General features: G+C 46.7%; 1 protein-coding gene across 6 annotated transcripts in view; it reads left to right on the top strand.

Moving 5' to 3' along the window:
* LOC147890334 (chromosome-partitioning protein, putative (DUF639)) overlaps positions 1-15,372 on the top strand; it is a 109,919-nt gene that overhangs the window by 39,329 nt on the left and 55,218 nt on the right. For all 6 annotated transcript variants that reach the window (XM_087390610.1, XM_087390609.1, XM_087390607.1 and 3 more), the window contains 3 exons: positions 5,517-5,645; positions 5,978-6,129; positions 6,311-6,488. In XM_087390610.1, the coding sequence (XP_087246736.1) occupies positions 5,517-5,645; positions 5,978-6,129; positions 6,311-6,488 (459 nt within the window). The remainder of the gene's footprint in view (positions 1-5,516; positions 5,646-5,977; positions 6,130-6,310; positions 6,489-15,372) is intronic.

Here is a 15,372-nt window from a genome sequence, read left to right as displayed (position 1 = left end):
CCACACATGCGAGGCCTTTCCTCTCTCCCGCTCAATGAGGCAGGGCTGCCTGCTAGCCCCTTATCTTTTTCTTTTTGTGGTAGAGGCCTTAGGTTACTCTGTGCGCTCCCAGACTCTTGGTATTATAGGGATGCAGCTTCGAGACAAGAGGAGGAGCTCCTTGACTCTGAATTTGCAGATGACACAGTGCTATATGTGGATGGCTTTGTGGCCAGCGTGGAGAGGGTCAGAGGGGCCTTAGCCATTTATTGCGAGGCTTCCAGAGCTCGCATAAATTGGACCAAATCCATTGGTTTCTTCATAGGCTCGGAGGACACCCAGGAGGTTCGAGATTGGGGAGTTGATTTTGGCTTTTGTTGGATCTCGAGAGGAGAGACGGCGCGTTACTTGGGCTGCTAGGTAGGCATTAACATTTCGGCAGAGCAACAGTTCAGCCCGGTCCTAGAGAGTGTTAGGCGGAAGCTCTTATATTGGGGCTCTACCAAACTCTCGCTTGCGGGTCGTGCACTATAGTGGTGAACCAGGTACTCTTAGCCACAGGCTGGTACATCGCCTCGTGTTGGTGTTTTCATCGGGGCTGCATGGGGCAGCTACGGCCTAGTACGAAACTTCCTCTAGTTGGGATCGGATGGCATGCGCAACACTAGAGCTAGGGTGGCCTGGCAGACATTGATCTTGCCACAGACGCAAGGGGGACTTGGCATTATTGACCCAGAGATGCAGAGCAGAGCCCTCTTGGGCAAGCTGGTTGTGAGAGGCCTTACTTCGGGTGCGGAACCCTGGAAGCTCCTACTCCAGTGGGGGCTTCTTGAGAACACACCTCGCATAGGGGGCAGTGGTAGCAATCCTACAGGTGGATCTTCTCTGAGGCTTCATTGACAGGGAGGGGCTCTTCCTTGATGCAGAGCCTCTATAGAGTGTGGCAGAGATTGGCAGGAGGACTCATACGGGCTAGGCCATCTTGCAGAGAGGAGTTTTAGAGGCAGCCTCTCATCTAGCACCTAGATGTTAGATACCTGGAGGGACGCATGCTGGGGCAACGAACTCATATCGGATGGGCACACTGGGACAGGGGCCCGACCAGATCCTTTGGGACATGGAGACAACTTCCTAAAGAGACAGAGGCCCGCAGATAGGCCCTCTCCTACCTTCGAGGAGCAGGATGCTAGAGATTGAGGAGGCGATCCCGGACTCCTGGTGGGAGGGACTACGGAGTCCCTGGGCCCCCCATTGCTGGTTAGGACAGTTCTCACGGATAGGGGTACCACTCCGGATCTGCTTTTTTTGGGAGTGTCTTGGATCCCCCCAGTCTCGTTTCTATTGGGTGGAACTAGGAGGCTCATTGTAGGACGAGTCGGAGTTGGAGGAGGAGACAGAGGTGGACCTAGAGGACTTGGAGTGGCACAGGGTCAGGATTGTGGGTCGCTTGGGCCGGACTTGGTACATCGATCCGTTCATCATCTTATCGACCCCAGAGGGAGCGGTTTGGCACCTTTGGATTTGGAAGGGCAGACCCTTGTGCAACCTTCAGTGCGACTCAGGGGAGTGGTTTTGGCTTGCCCGCATAAGGCACTCGAACCGGATATAGGAGGTCTCCTTCTTCTCGTATAGCACTTGCATCGGGCGTCTACAATAGCTAGGGGCAGCAACATGATCCCCTTTGAGGGAACACCATTGGCTCGAGCAAGATGTCCTGCGAGAGGTCATAGGCCGATTTTGGCCTTGCCTCTAGACGAGTTTGCGCCCGCGGAAGATATCTTACTTCTTCTGGCTGTTGGCGCATGGGGGTTTGCCCATCGGCCCCTAGCTAGAGCAGATGCGGATTGATGGCAGATGCACTAGTTGTGGGGATGGAGTTTTGGAGCCGCACTGTCTTTGGGGCTGCCTTGCTGCATAGTGGATTTGGTTGACGGCTCTCAGGATTGTTGCTAGCATGTAGAGGATGAGCATGGAATTCACGTGGGGGATGGTGGCTTGGCTCACGGAGGGAGGCCGCGCCTTTGCGATCGACCCTATCACACCGGCTTATAGTATACATGGACAACAGGTTTCTCGGATTGAGATCCATGATGCAGTTCAGCCCGCCCACTCACACCCACCAGGTCTCTCGAAGGATAGTGTTTGGGAGACCATCTCTACCATCACCTCGTGGAACGTATGGGTCCAGATGTAGCAGAGTGATGGGAGGCTAGTCGGTCCCTCCGACGGCTACTCTAGTAGCCATCTTGTAGGATATCATCTTTACATTGCGCGCCATTTGGGAGCGCAGTACTCTAGGCTCAAGAGCGACCGTTGAGAGGCGGGAGTGTTTTTGCCAGACATGGCTGGTAGGAGTTTTCTACACCCTTTCTGTGAGGGGTATTCGTTGGGCATATAGACCACCGGCATGGTTGCTAGCTCCTATTTTGGACTCTCTATAGGCGATGAGCCGTGAGATCCAGAAACGGATGGTTGTTATTGTAGCTGGCAACCAACTCTTTTCTTTATTTTCATCAACAGATGCTATTGGACGCTGGTTGTATGGTTTTTTCAAGCATTAATAGAATTTACTTCTTCTTGCAAAAAAAAAAGGAAAGAAAAAGATGGACTGAATTAATGTAAGGATTTGATATTCAGTCAAAGATCTTGTAAAGGCAAATATAGTGTGGTTAGCTGGGGATAGGCGTACAATATGGAGGTGGTGGGCATCATATGGGTTGGAGAGAAACTGTCATCGTCTAGTACGACATCGATATCTAGGTGGGTGTGACCTAGGGGAAGAGAGGAGACATTGTGTGAGTGGGAGAGGAGATAGGATTAGACGTTGGGGTGGGTCAAGAGGGGCTATCTGAGTGGACTTGTGGCCTGGAGGGTTGCCAATAGATGAGGGGAGCCATCCTGATATGTGACAATGCTATTCGGTCGGTAATTTGGTCCTTGATGTCGTCTAGAGCCGCACCTTTCCCCTTTTCCTTTTCTTTCTTGTCTTTTTCTTTGGGCTTTTCCACTTTTCCTTTGTCCTTATCCGTATCTGGAGCCATGAGAGTGAGTAGTACAAGAGTCATAATTGAGGATAAAGTGGGGGGGGGTGAAGTCCACTTATTCGGACTGTAAGAATCTCAACTGACCATTGAGAACTGTGGCTTTTCTGGGCAGGGTTGTGAGGCCATGGGGGCAATGGGAGAGGTATGAAGAAGCTGTAGTTGGGTAGCAGGGCCAAGAAATAGAGCCAAGTGGCTGGCTGGCGAAGAGGCAAGGAGCTAGAGAGGTTTGGAAGCTTCTGAGCACGGAAGCAGCAGATCTGGGCGCGATGTGGAGGAGCTCGCGTGGTATGGGATTGGATCAGAGTGCTGGAGGATGTAGAGGTCAAGGCTGAATTGGCGCGGGACTGGAGAGAATGTGCGGGATGCTGAAGGGAGGGGGAGCAGGTAGGTGGGGTGCTGGAGCCGGTAGATGGAGTGCTGGATGCAGGTGACGGGCAGATAGGCGCTGTGCTGGAGGAGGTAGATGGGAGACTGGAGCAGAGGAAAGGAGCAGATAGGCAGGGGATCAGCAGTGGTAAGCGGGAGGGAGAGCCGCAGGTACGTGGGGGGTGAGCGGCAGCAATGGCTAAGATTACAAGGGTACGATTGAATTCAGACTACGCTGAAAGAATAGTGCCTGAATGGCAGTGGAGCTGATGATATTTTGAGCTTATATTTCAAGGATGATGAAGGTAAGACTACAGGATTGAATTTGGAGAGTTGAATCGTTGATTCCTACCCTTGGTTAGATTCAGTGAAAATTTATTGTTTATCACATTCGCATCATTGTCTTATCCTTGATAAGTATCGTATCAAAGGTATGTGCTCTGAGGGACCAGATTAGTGAGGGATTATAACAAACAGTCGTAGAGGCTCTCACTATTTCTACATGGAATCATGGAGAGATGAGATGAGGGACATTTAAGGGCTGCAGGGCAATATGTCCCAGGAGCCTCAATTCCATGTTCAATAAAAACATCAAGGCCACATGAACTGTGGGAGCTACTTGAAGAGGATAATCAACTTTTTGCTAGGTGGCACGACAAAATTGTTGTTGAAGCAGTTTGTTTCGCATGGCATGACTGGTGGGAATCAAGATCAGTGGCGCATGCCCAAATAGTAGTAGAGGTTAAAATATTGCAACTCAGGCCATTTCTTTGCATGTAGGCAATCTATGTAGGATCTATGAGACATTGAAATCTAAACCTTTCCCAAAGAGTTGAAGAGAAGCTTATACCCATCACGAGGAGCATGAGTAATTGCAGTCAGAAATGTATTTTATATCTCCAGATGTATCAGTGAGTGCCAGTAATGTACCAGACTTTCAGACTTGGAGGCAAGACTGTTCATGCCTTGGTGTGACAACAAGAGCATACATAATTATATTGGTGTGGAGACCATATAGTCAATTAGATTGATAGGATGAGGTCTATGTTCTTTGATATGATTACCCGTTGGGGACAGTTTCTTTATGCTATACACTTCTCATGTAATTCTACTCTGGTTTAGGCATGAATGATGAAAGAATGTAGGCTATGATAATGCTTTTTAGGCTTTTCATAGGAAAATCTCTCACGAACAAAGGCTTGTCGATGAGGTTTTCGTCTTCAAAGGAAGAGTAAAGTATTCCTTGCATGCAATGGAGAGGAGATGAAATGTTTGTCTTATTTTGTTTATCTTTTTTGGCAGTCTGCTTGAGTTGAAGACCATATTCAAGTCCTAGGTTGCTGTCTCACCACATTGACTCAACTACTAATTCCTCTCATTTATGTGTATTAGTCATGCTTGTGCGTGGGACAATAATGGGAAAACGCTGTTGACCAGACTATTTCAGAGAGCATCGGCTGGTGTTAAGCCAAGTTGTTCTGATCCAGTGGTTCAGCTCCTGGGAGCAATGTTGCTGATCCCCATCAGGAATGGTTCAATAAGTTCAGTAGTTAGCTGGCTTGGCCACACTCATCAATATATCTTTCTGTCTCTGGTGTTGTCCTTACCACCAACTCAATAATATGTGAAGTTTCAGAACCAATAAATTTAAGAGCAGGCCCTAAGTGCTTGGTATGATCTCAAGGCAAGTCCCAAAGTTCCCATGAGACAAAACTGAAGTTCTTGAGGGTCATGAGAAAAGCGTACAAAAAATGTTCTTCCTTACTACCAGGTGTGACTGGGATTCGATCCTAATGCTACCACACAGCATTTAAAATAGAGGCCTTAGTGTCTTTTTGGAGACATGTGGTTGGTGTGGTTTTTTGGCTGTGGGGGAAATATGATCTTCTAACCTCACTCCATGCAGCTGCCTTCCACCTCTATAAGCTTATCAGTGAAATGGTTGGTTGTGTAGACCAGGTGGACTTAGCAATCAATCTGTTTCATATCATTTGCTATGATTTCTCTATGTAAATCCTATTTGTTTCCTTTAATAAATCCCTTGCAACTGTGTGTGGACTAAGGCATATTGGTGGTGAAGCCTGCACTTTGGCATAGCCTGTTCAACTTTCTCACTGCTGTGTACAGGATGCAGCGTTCCGACGACTGATCTTTATCACAATGCTTGCTTGGCAACAACCTTATGCAGATAATGCTCAAATTGACAACATAGGTTCACATCGACAGGAAAAGCTACATGAAAGCAACAGGATGTGGGTAAGCTGTTTTGGTGGCATTGCTCCTGTTTTGAAAGGGTTGATCTGTGTACGTCTCTTGCTTTGCAAGGAAATTGCAGAGCGTAAATAGAATTTGTGAACATGATTTTGTGTTCTAGAACTGATGATTAAATATTACTTGCAGTCATTGTTCATTCCTTTTCTTAGCAACAGATTCTACCATAGCACCAGATGCTGTGAAGAGTCTTGCCAACACAAGAAACCATCCTAATGTTTTCTCTTATTGTGTGATTTCTAGATATGAATTTAAACTATACATTTTCTTTGCAAATTTACAATGCTTTGATTGTGTCTGCATGAATAAAAAAGCAGACTGTGGGAGAAGATGCTTTTGTTCGCATTGCACCAGCCATTGCTGGAATAGCTGACAGGCCAACGGCACACAACATCTTCAAATCTCTCATTATTAACAATGATGGATTATCCCTGAGCATCTGGGATTTGTATCTGTCTGAGCTTGTGAGGTAGGATGTTCTAATCTCTTTATTGCATGGCTACTTCAAGGGCTGTTGATGTAGGTTTTAATTTTGTAGTGCACATGTACATCAGATGTGAAAAAGTATATTTCCAGGCTGGTTGTCAGATGCTTGGTAGTCACATTCTTTTATTATTTTCTATAGCTCAGGCTATTGCTTTATGTGACAGGGTCTATGAAGAGAGGGTTCAACACAAACTGGAGGAAGGTACAACTTTAGGTCTCTCAAGTGATGAGTCCGTATTGTGTGTGGGTGCAAAGAAGAGACAGCCTGTGCAGATGTGGAACAAGAATAACATTGCTTGGCCTGGAAGACTTACTTTGACAGACAAGGCTCTTTATTTTGAGGTGTCTCTCTCTCTCTCTCTCTCTCTCTCTCTCTCTCTCTCTCTCTCCCCCCCCCCCTCTCCATGAGGATTTCAATCGGGCAGTTCCTCTGTGTGTGTGTGTGTGTGTGTGTGTGGATTTCAATCGGGCTGTTCCGGGTCTCGTCACACTGCCTCTGGAGTGAGAGTGCTCGGGTGGAGGGAATACGCAGAGAGGGTCGCATCTGTACATTGTTCGACTGCTGGGAGATCGAGTCAAAGGAGAATCTCCCTTTCAGATGCCCTTTGTACCGTTACGAGATTAGAGGTCGGTACCACTGCCTTTTCAAAGGCGGTTTCTGATCCCTACCCACGGATGCCTACCCAGCTTCCTGTCCTACCAGACTAGAGATGCTTGGCAGCCTTCATCCATGAGGCTGTACGACACAAGGAGCGGCTACTCAGGGCACATAGGGGAGATCATGACACGCGGCCAGACTCTACTTAAAGCATGATTACTAGAGATGCTTGGCATCCTTCATCCATGAGGCTGTGCGGCATAGGGAGTGGCTTCTCAGGGCACGTGGGGAGATCATGACACACAGCCAGACTCTACTCAAAAGCATGATCACTGAGTTCTTCCAGCCAGACAGCACTGACCAACATGACTCACGAAGACGGTGTCTGCGTGGACCCGAGCCAGAGATAATAGACACGCCAAACTCATTAGTGCACCGAGACATAGCTCACATCAGGGGACCTCCCTTCCATGCTCACTAGATCGGATATAGGATTGACTATGGCACTTGTTCACCGTAAGGCTACAGCCAGCAGGAGACCACAACAGGGTGCACATGTCGACAGCCGCAGGTGCTCTATCACCAAGTTTTTGCCACCACTGCAGCCTCACACATCAACGTCCCGCTCCTAGTGTCGACGCTTTCATTGGCTTCCACTTCATGAGCTCGGGAGAGTGTTCTCTCTTCATGTACCGACACCGTCATGATTAGGACTATGGATTTTGTATTTATTTTGGGTGTTGATGCCTGCTTAGTGGCTCCACCCCTCAGCTCATTGTATGAGTTTCTTTTAGTCTCATAGACCCTTTTTGGTCTTCTGAACACTTTTAATTAATTCTCTCTCTCTCTCTCTCTCTCTCTCTCTTTTCTTCGTCGACGCCAACCCTCATCAGATCCAGAGACGAGCTCCTCTTGGCTCTCCTCAGTCATTCGGTGGAGTTGGTCCCACAGATAGCATACATAAGTCAAGCCACTCGGATGGACAACTGACCGATTGGTATGCAGGCAGGGGATTTCCCTTGCTGTTCAGTGAGACAGCATGATGCGTTACTTTTTTCTCATCACAAACATTATCCTCAGGTATGGGTGCCCGTTTAGTGGCCGCACACTTTGCTTTCATTGTATGTGGTTCCCTTTGGTCTTTCGTAGACGTTAATAAACTCTCTTTCTTTCTCCAGGAGCTCAAACATTTTATGTTTCTATGTTCATTTGTCTTGGGTGTGAATGCTTGCTTAGAAGCTTCACCCACTCAGCTCATTGTATCTGGGTAACATGAATCGTAAAGGCATGGATGTGATGCACCAGAAAATTGGCAGTACGTAATGGGATTGGTGACAAAGCAACTTTTCTTTAAATCTCAAGACCCTTCGATCTTTCAAAGACTTCTAATAAACTTTATTTCTTTCTCTCTCTGTGTCGCTCTTACTATGTGACTAGGGTATGCCAGAAATAGAAGAACACATGGTAATGATATGCCCTTACTATGCACACATTAGGAAAAAGTTCAGCTCTCTTCTTGAGGGACATAACAGACTGGCTGATTTGCTACATAAGGCGTCACCCTCAGCTTTAGGAACATTTGTATCTAAGCTTTTCAAGCACAGAAACTCACCTAGACATAAAGGTAGTTTCTCTTATGACCCTCCCCTTTGAGGGAGGAGTCTTTATGTATGTAAGGTTTTGTATTGTTTCAGGTCCCATAGGCCGATTTTTGGTCTTCAGAGGACGATAATATATTCTTCTTCTTCTTCTTCTTCTTCTTCTTCTTCTTTTTCTTTTTTTTATAGTCTCATTGACACTTTCTATATGTGTGGGCACGTGCATGTGCGTGCTTCTTTTGTGTGTGTATTTTAACCCTGGACCCAGTGATCATTGTTTTTCTCCACCAAGGGGCAGCCCATGGAGTCGGTCCATGGAATTTCTTTTTGAGTAAAACAAAACATTGGACCTGATTGTGGTTTCACTTAGATAGCCAGGATGCATTCTTTGTACCGCACACGGAGGTTTTATGGTAGTTGTTCGTGGTCCTTCTAGCTTTCAGCCCTTCTGGAGATTTCACATGGACCTGTCGGTACCCAGTATGGGTATTACTATGACAGTGATGGCATTTTCTCTACAGCTTTGTAGATGGGGTCCTCTAATTTGGGCCCTTTTACCACACCAGCTAGCATGCTTGGAGAGGAAATGGATCCACATCACAGTCCATAGCATTAGGAGAAGAACCAATCCTCCTCTCAGTCTTTTAGATCACAATTTTTGCATTAGGATGCTTTTTGGTAGGCCCCTCCCAGCAATGAATTCACAGCATAGTCAGCAGCATTGGGAGAAGGGTCAATTCTCCTCAGCCTTTTGGGTCAGAATTTTTGCATTACGATGCTTTTGGTAGGTCTACAGAATAGGGAGTTCATCTGCCTACCTTGCCGCATGTAAGTACTTACAGCCAAACGCAATATGTCCATCAAATGGGACGTTTAGCATGTGAATAGGGTATATAGCATCGGACAGTAGTAGCCGTTAGAAATATTCATATTTCCCTAAGGGTAGTAGTATTGGATATTAGTTTTTTATAAATATTCATATTTCGTGAGGGAGTGGCCAATGTTGTGTAATAACGGGCTAGGGGCACTTTTTTGGGTTGTTAAGGTTTTTTTCCCTAATCTCGGATAGAGGCTGACTTTGTGGGTGAGTTAGTCACCAGACATGTTTTGACCCTAGTTAGGGTCCATCCTAGGGTTTTGTCTCTATGACTATTCTAGCCTTGTACTTTATTCTTGTGCTGCAATTTCAGTTCAGCTTCCTTCAGCTTCATTCTCTCGCGTTCTTTCGCTTCCATTTCCAACATTTGGTATCAGAGGGGGTTCTTCTTGCTCCCCACAGCATCTCCCTTGCACCCATGGATCATTATTGTTGCGAAAGTCTTGCATTTCATCATGAAGTCAGTGTCTAGTTTCAGTAACCACCAGCATTTTTTACCTCTTCAGGAGCTGCTGCCAGGGTAGGCGACTACCCTTACTGGAGTTTTGCCTTTTCTAGGTGCAATTTTTTTTTGGTCGAGCTGCTTTTGGGCAGGTTTCATCACCTGCAAGGCTTCTCTAGCATTGGCGACAAATTAGCTGCCAAGGGCCTATAGGACTATGTTAGGTGATGAAGCCCATCCTGGTCCTAAATCATGCGGAGCTGCTGCTGGCTGTACGGAAGTGTTGCACGCCACCTAAGGCTGATTGGCAGGCTGTGAGGACTGATGCACGTATCCCGAGGCAGTTTTGTCAAGCTGTGCGGCTGTTTTGCATGTTTCCCAAGACCCCTTGGCTGATTGTACGGCTAATTTGTGCAATTCAGGGCAGTGCGCTGATTGTACGACTCCTTTGCATGCACCTTGAGGCGGGCTGATGGCTGTACAGAATTCCTTCTACTGCCCGGGATCTTCTCCACGCTGAATCCTCTTGCTCTCCCTGATTCCAGCCAGTTCTCTCTCTCCTAGCTGCCCATTTCTCCTGCTAGCCTGTGCTCAGTGGATCTGCTGCCCTATGGAGGTGCACTCTTCCTGGCCACTCCTTTCCCAAACGTCCCACCACAATGATCATCTGCCAATGAATCCCATCCAAACTCCCATCCATCTCTAGGTCTCTCTCAATGAGTGCCTGGAGTAGGCCTCCAGGTCCTTCATGGAAAAACCGGGCTACGTGCTGCCTCGCTGTATCATCCTCAAGGGGACACCAGTCCGAGAGAACTGACCTAACCATTTGCTATCTATCCACACGTTAAGTCCCTCCCACTAGGACTCAGGGATGGCTAAGTCAATCTCTCTTGTGCGCTACCGTGCCCCTCGCAAATGCGCTAAGGCGCCAAGCCTCACCTCTGCCTCCATGGGTAATCTGCTCCATCTGCGACAAGAGCCGGCCGGTCCACTGTTCCAATGTGTCCAACCAATGTGAGTTTGCTGCCTGAGCATCGGCCATCTTGATCCGTGATCTCCAGGTGCCAAACAAGGGGCTAACACTTGAACTCCTCTCTGCACCGGGGTTGAGCACGAATGAGGCCCCTTGCTAATCTCTGCCACACCCTATGGAGACTCCTCCTGAAGGGGGAACCCTTCCCCGTAAGGGTCCTAGACTTTGAGAAAGCTTATGATAGAGAAGATTGCGGCTTTTTGGAGGGCACCCTTCTTCGTTTTGGCTTTACAGATGCATGGATCAGAGGGGTTTCCTCTTTATATAGATCAGCCCACAGCCAGGTGCTTATTGGTGGTGTAAGGGGAGAGAGTTCTCCAGGTCAGTCCGCTAGGGGTTCCCCCTTGCTCCCTTTCTCTTTTTTATTTGTGGCTGAAGCTATGAGTATCTATATTAGATCTCGAGCTGATATTTTTGGGCTGAGACTTCCTTTGAGACAGGAAGTTGAGCTTCTGGATAGCGAGCTGGCAGATGATACCGTTATTTTTTGGGATGCCATGCCATAGATGCTCTCACGTCTTTCAAGACAGCATTGGATTTATTTTACACTGCTACGGGAGTGCATATTAATTGGCATAAATCCAATGGCTTTTGGATTAGTGACAAGGACACTCAGGTTTGGGGAAGCGACATAGGATTCAATTGAATTGAGTGGGGTGTTTCTGCCAGAGTAGTCGTGGTCAACCAGGTCCTTTTGGCCACGGCATGGTTTTGTATGTTCTTGTTGGTGCTATTCAAGGGATTGCATCACTTAGCTTATAAGAAATTTTATATGGAGTGGACTTGATGGCACAAAGGATGTACAGCCAGAGTTGCTTGGGAGATTCTCATTCTCCCCACTTTGGAAGGGGGTTGCAATATAATTGATCTAGGTTTATAGTGTAGGGCCTTGCCCTGCAAGATGGTTGTGAGGGGACTTGTGCCTAGACAGGAGCCCTGGAAGGACTTTTTTATTCGCAGCATACAATCATGCACACCGTCTTCGGCAGGAGACTGGATGGATAGTACCAAATGGATCTTTACTTCAGCCCGTCTTAGATCTCCTTCCTCCCTGCAGCTATCGTGAAAGCATGGGCCAGCTTCATGAGTACTCTTCGGAGGATTGCCCCTTCCTCTCCTTGGGAGCTACCCTCTCTAAGCTGATGTACTAGTTGGTTTTCATGTTGTCCCATTAAACTTCTTGGTCTCCCGTGGAGGTTGATAGACTTTCTTTCTTTCTTTCTTTCTTTCTCGCAAAGAGATTGATAGGCAGCCACTCATGTGGAATGACAACATTTTGGATGAGCATGGTAGACCACTGGATGTCTCTCATTACATCCAGTGGTCCAATTGGGAGAGGGGACCTGCCTCCACTGTGGGTGTCTGGAAAGCTTTCAAAAAGCTTCCAGAGGATAGGAACGTTTAGATTGTTAGTCATCTTAGAGGGAGTGCTGGCAGAATTCAGCAGATCGATGCAGTCTTGCCAGCGGATTGGATGGATTTCAGCTCAGCTGTAGAGATTGGGGACGCTCTAGAGCTCTTCATTGGGAAGTCTTTCATATTTCTACTGATCTGTAGAAAATCTTTTGGAGGAGACTCTAGACATCAGGAATAGAAAAATCACTCTCTTTTTTTCATTGTTTATGGGATTGTAGACAGACAGGGGTTATATGGAAGTGGGTGCTAGGATTTTCAGTTTTTTTGCACATTCCCCCTTGGGGCTCAGTTGCTTGGCTTTCCCTTTCGGAGCCTCAGGTCTTCTTTGATAGGCATGACTCATCATGGGCTATAGCTATCAGACGAGACTTGATTGAGCCATGTTCTTTGGACGATGTTCCTGCCTCACCCTTCAGGGCTGTGCATTCCTCAGTGGACTCTTCTTGTGAGATACTAGCGAGCATATCAGCGTGGCATATATGGAGAGCCAGGTGCACAGAGGCATTGGATGGATCCTAGGTTCATCTCTCTTAGACTATTTCCTATATATGAACAAACACTATACATACACTGATGGCCATCTGGATAGGCATGCAGGGGTCCTCTCGAGCAGCTTTTGCTAGGAGGGCTTCTTCTTTAGGGAATGGACGGAGTCCCTCTTCTTCTGTGAGTCTTCCATAGGGTTGAGTTTGGCATTTCCAGCCTTTGCCAGGAAGCAATATGGAAGGGAGCACTCAGAAGCTGGATCACATGTCTTGCTGGAGTGCTGCTATGCCTTTGGGTTTAATAGGTCCAGTTTGATAAGGACAAGTTTGTAGTGAGGCACAAAGCAAAAATGAGGTGCCACACAGGCATATAGATTTACTGAGAGGAAGAAGTGTAAAGATTTGTGAAGAATAGGAGAAGATTGAAGAGAATCAAATGTTGACCATCGTAGAGCAACCTGCAAAATATGCCAAAGATTAGAAAGAAAGGAAGCCACGTCACTTTAAGCTTGTGAACTTTAGGAAAAGCCATATCATCATTTTCCTCTTTTTTTTTGCAAAAATAGACTTCCATTAGGTATAAATAAAACCCGCTAGAGCAAGCTCAAGGCAGTAATACATCATGCCGTTTATGAGAAAAAAACCTCCTCAAGAATAGGTACAAAATGACCCTGGATTCAGCTGCGAGACAATCGTTCCCAAATATCTCTAGCCGCCTTCAAAATTAGGATGCCATCTCATGGAGCGGTTCGCAAATTCTTCTTTAAGATGTCATCCAAGCTATAGAAACGCTACGCGAATCTTTGGAGAGAGACACGTTTGACACGGGCTTTATTTCTTTTGGTATTGCTTAGGTTTTGCTACACCCCGTCAATTACCTTCTGAGGCAGACTCTTCCTTACTTCCATGCATCTTCTTGTAGGCTTCAGGAGGAAAGTCCAATACACCAGAAAACTGAACTGCTGAGTGCCCCCAGAAAGGCCTCCATGGGTCATGGTGCCTCTTGATGTAGTTGACCAGGTCCTACAGACCAGCCAACCAATCTGGGCCGACTGGCCCCTACAGTCTGCCGACCAGTCTGTTGACCCTGCCGACGAGTCAGGATAACACGCATGCAGTCTGTTCCTTGTCCTGACCTGTTGCTGCAGAGTAGTGGTACCTGTTGACCAATGGCTGCAAGGTCTTTTGTAGGCTTAATCAGCAGCCAGGTCTGCTGTCCTGCTGCTCTCGTATCAGCCTGTACATAGGCCATTTTACAGGCACCTATTGCTGGGGGTTCTCCCAACTCTTCTGCCCACACACTGGGGGTTCTCCCAGCCCTTCTTCCCACAAACTGGGCTCATAACCAGCCCTAAACCATGGCGTAATGCCAGCCATATGTGTTGACTAGGGTGGCCCATGCTGCTGCCCTAAAACTAATTAAAGAAGGATGGCTGTCTGCTGCCCACATGGCAGCCCTAATCCATCCCCCTTCATCCTAGTCTATGCTGTATGTCGTTCTTCCCCATGTCCTCATATGGGGGCTCACAGGTGGGGAGTTCTACTCCAACATGATGAACTCAGCCATCATGGGCTGAGGTATTGAAATGGCACATTGCCATGCATACATGGTTTTCTGCGGAATGGTGAGTTCTAGATGGATGCAAGGCTTGCACACATTTGGTGCTGGTTATACATTAACAGATCAGCAACATATCTTCTAGATAGGTGAACTGATGATGTGACAACAGGACATGCTGTCTGCATGGCTGTTCTCAGGTTGATTATTGATGGGGCAGCTAGATTGATGATGTGGCAAATGTTGCTGATGTCTGGGTTCATGTGGCAGCTGACAAAGATACAACTGGCTCCCATGGTAGATCTATATGGGATGACACATGGCGTAATAAGGTGACACCTGGCAGAAGTCGGCCTGCCGCGTGGCAGGTCAGCCAGTCAGCTGGTTGGTTGGCAGCTTGGGTTAGTTGGTTATCATATGGCCCTCCTTGGCCTGTATAAGTGGTAGTTTCATTCCACTCTCCACATGTTCAGTCTCAAGCATTGTGAAACCAATGAGTGACATAACACTTGTAGGTGACTAAAATCTCGGAATATTAATAGATAACTCCTGGTCCAACCACAGGTAACAAGAACAAAGATCTGTTAGTGTCTGTGCCATGGTGTAACCTTGAGGAGGGTATGGATCAATTTACTTGGAGTCAATACATGCTAAGAATGAGCTCTAAAAAATTGTTCCATATGCATAATAGTAGAAGCAATCTCACTGAAGAATAGTTCACACACATGAACATCATGAAGATAAATAAGGAAGATCCCACTAGATGCTGAAGCCTGAAAGAAGCTCAACAATACAAGTAGCCATGCTCATGCATGTTGAACGTCAATAGCCTCCAATCTTCCTTCCTAGACAACAAGGGGAATGCACAAAATATTCAATGTGCAAGGTCTTCCTTTATGAGTATTGACAGTGAAATTGATCTCGAGCTGATGCTTTACAGCTTAAGAATTGAATTTGCTGTTTGTTGAAGTTCATATGCAAGTATCGAGGTCCTTTTAATGATTCTAAATACATTAAATAATAGTCTCTAGGTATTGGTGCATGTTTTTCTGTGTCTATTTTATCCTTGGTTGCCCTTTCAATTGATTTTTTTTGAACAAATCTTCAAAATAGACAGAAGATTTGGTACTTTTCTGTACTCTTAGCTGTTTTAAGATGTAATATTTAAAATTTTGCAACTGCATACTTGTATTTTCAGCTGTTGCATGCTGTAGTATTT

This window comes from Dipteris shenzhenensis, chromosome 19 (assembly GCF_047967505.1).
Source record: "Dipteris shenzhenensis isolate YYH24624 ecotype China chromosome 19, Dip_SZ_1.0, whole genome shotgun sequence".
In the NCBI taxonomy this organism is placed as follows: domain Eukaryota; kingdom Viridiplantae; phylum Streptophyta; class Polypodiopsida; order Gleicheniales; family Dipteridaceae; genus Dipteris; species Dipteris shenzhenensis.
Note: the sequence above shows the minus strand (reverse complement) of the source record. Positions and strands in the feature narration are given on the sequence as shown.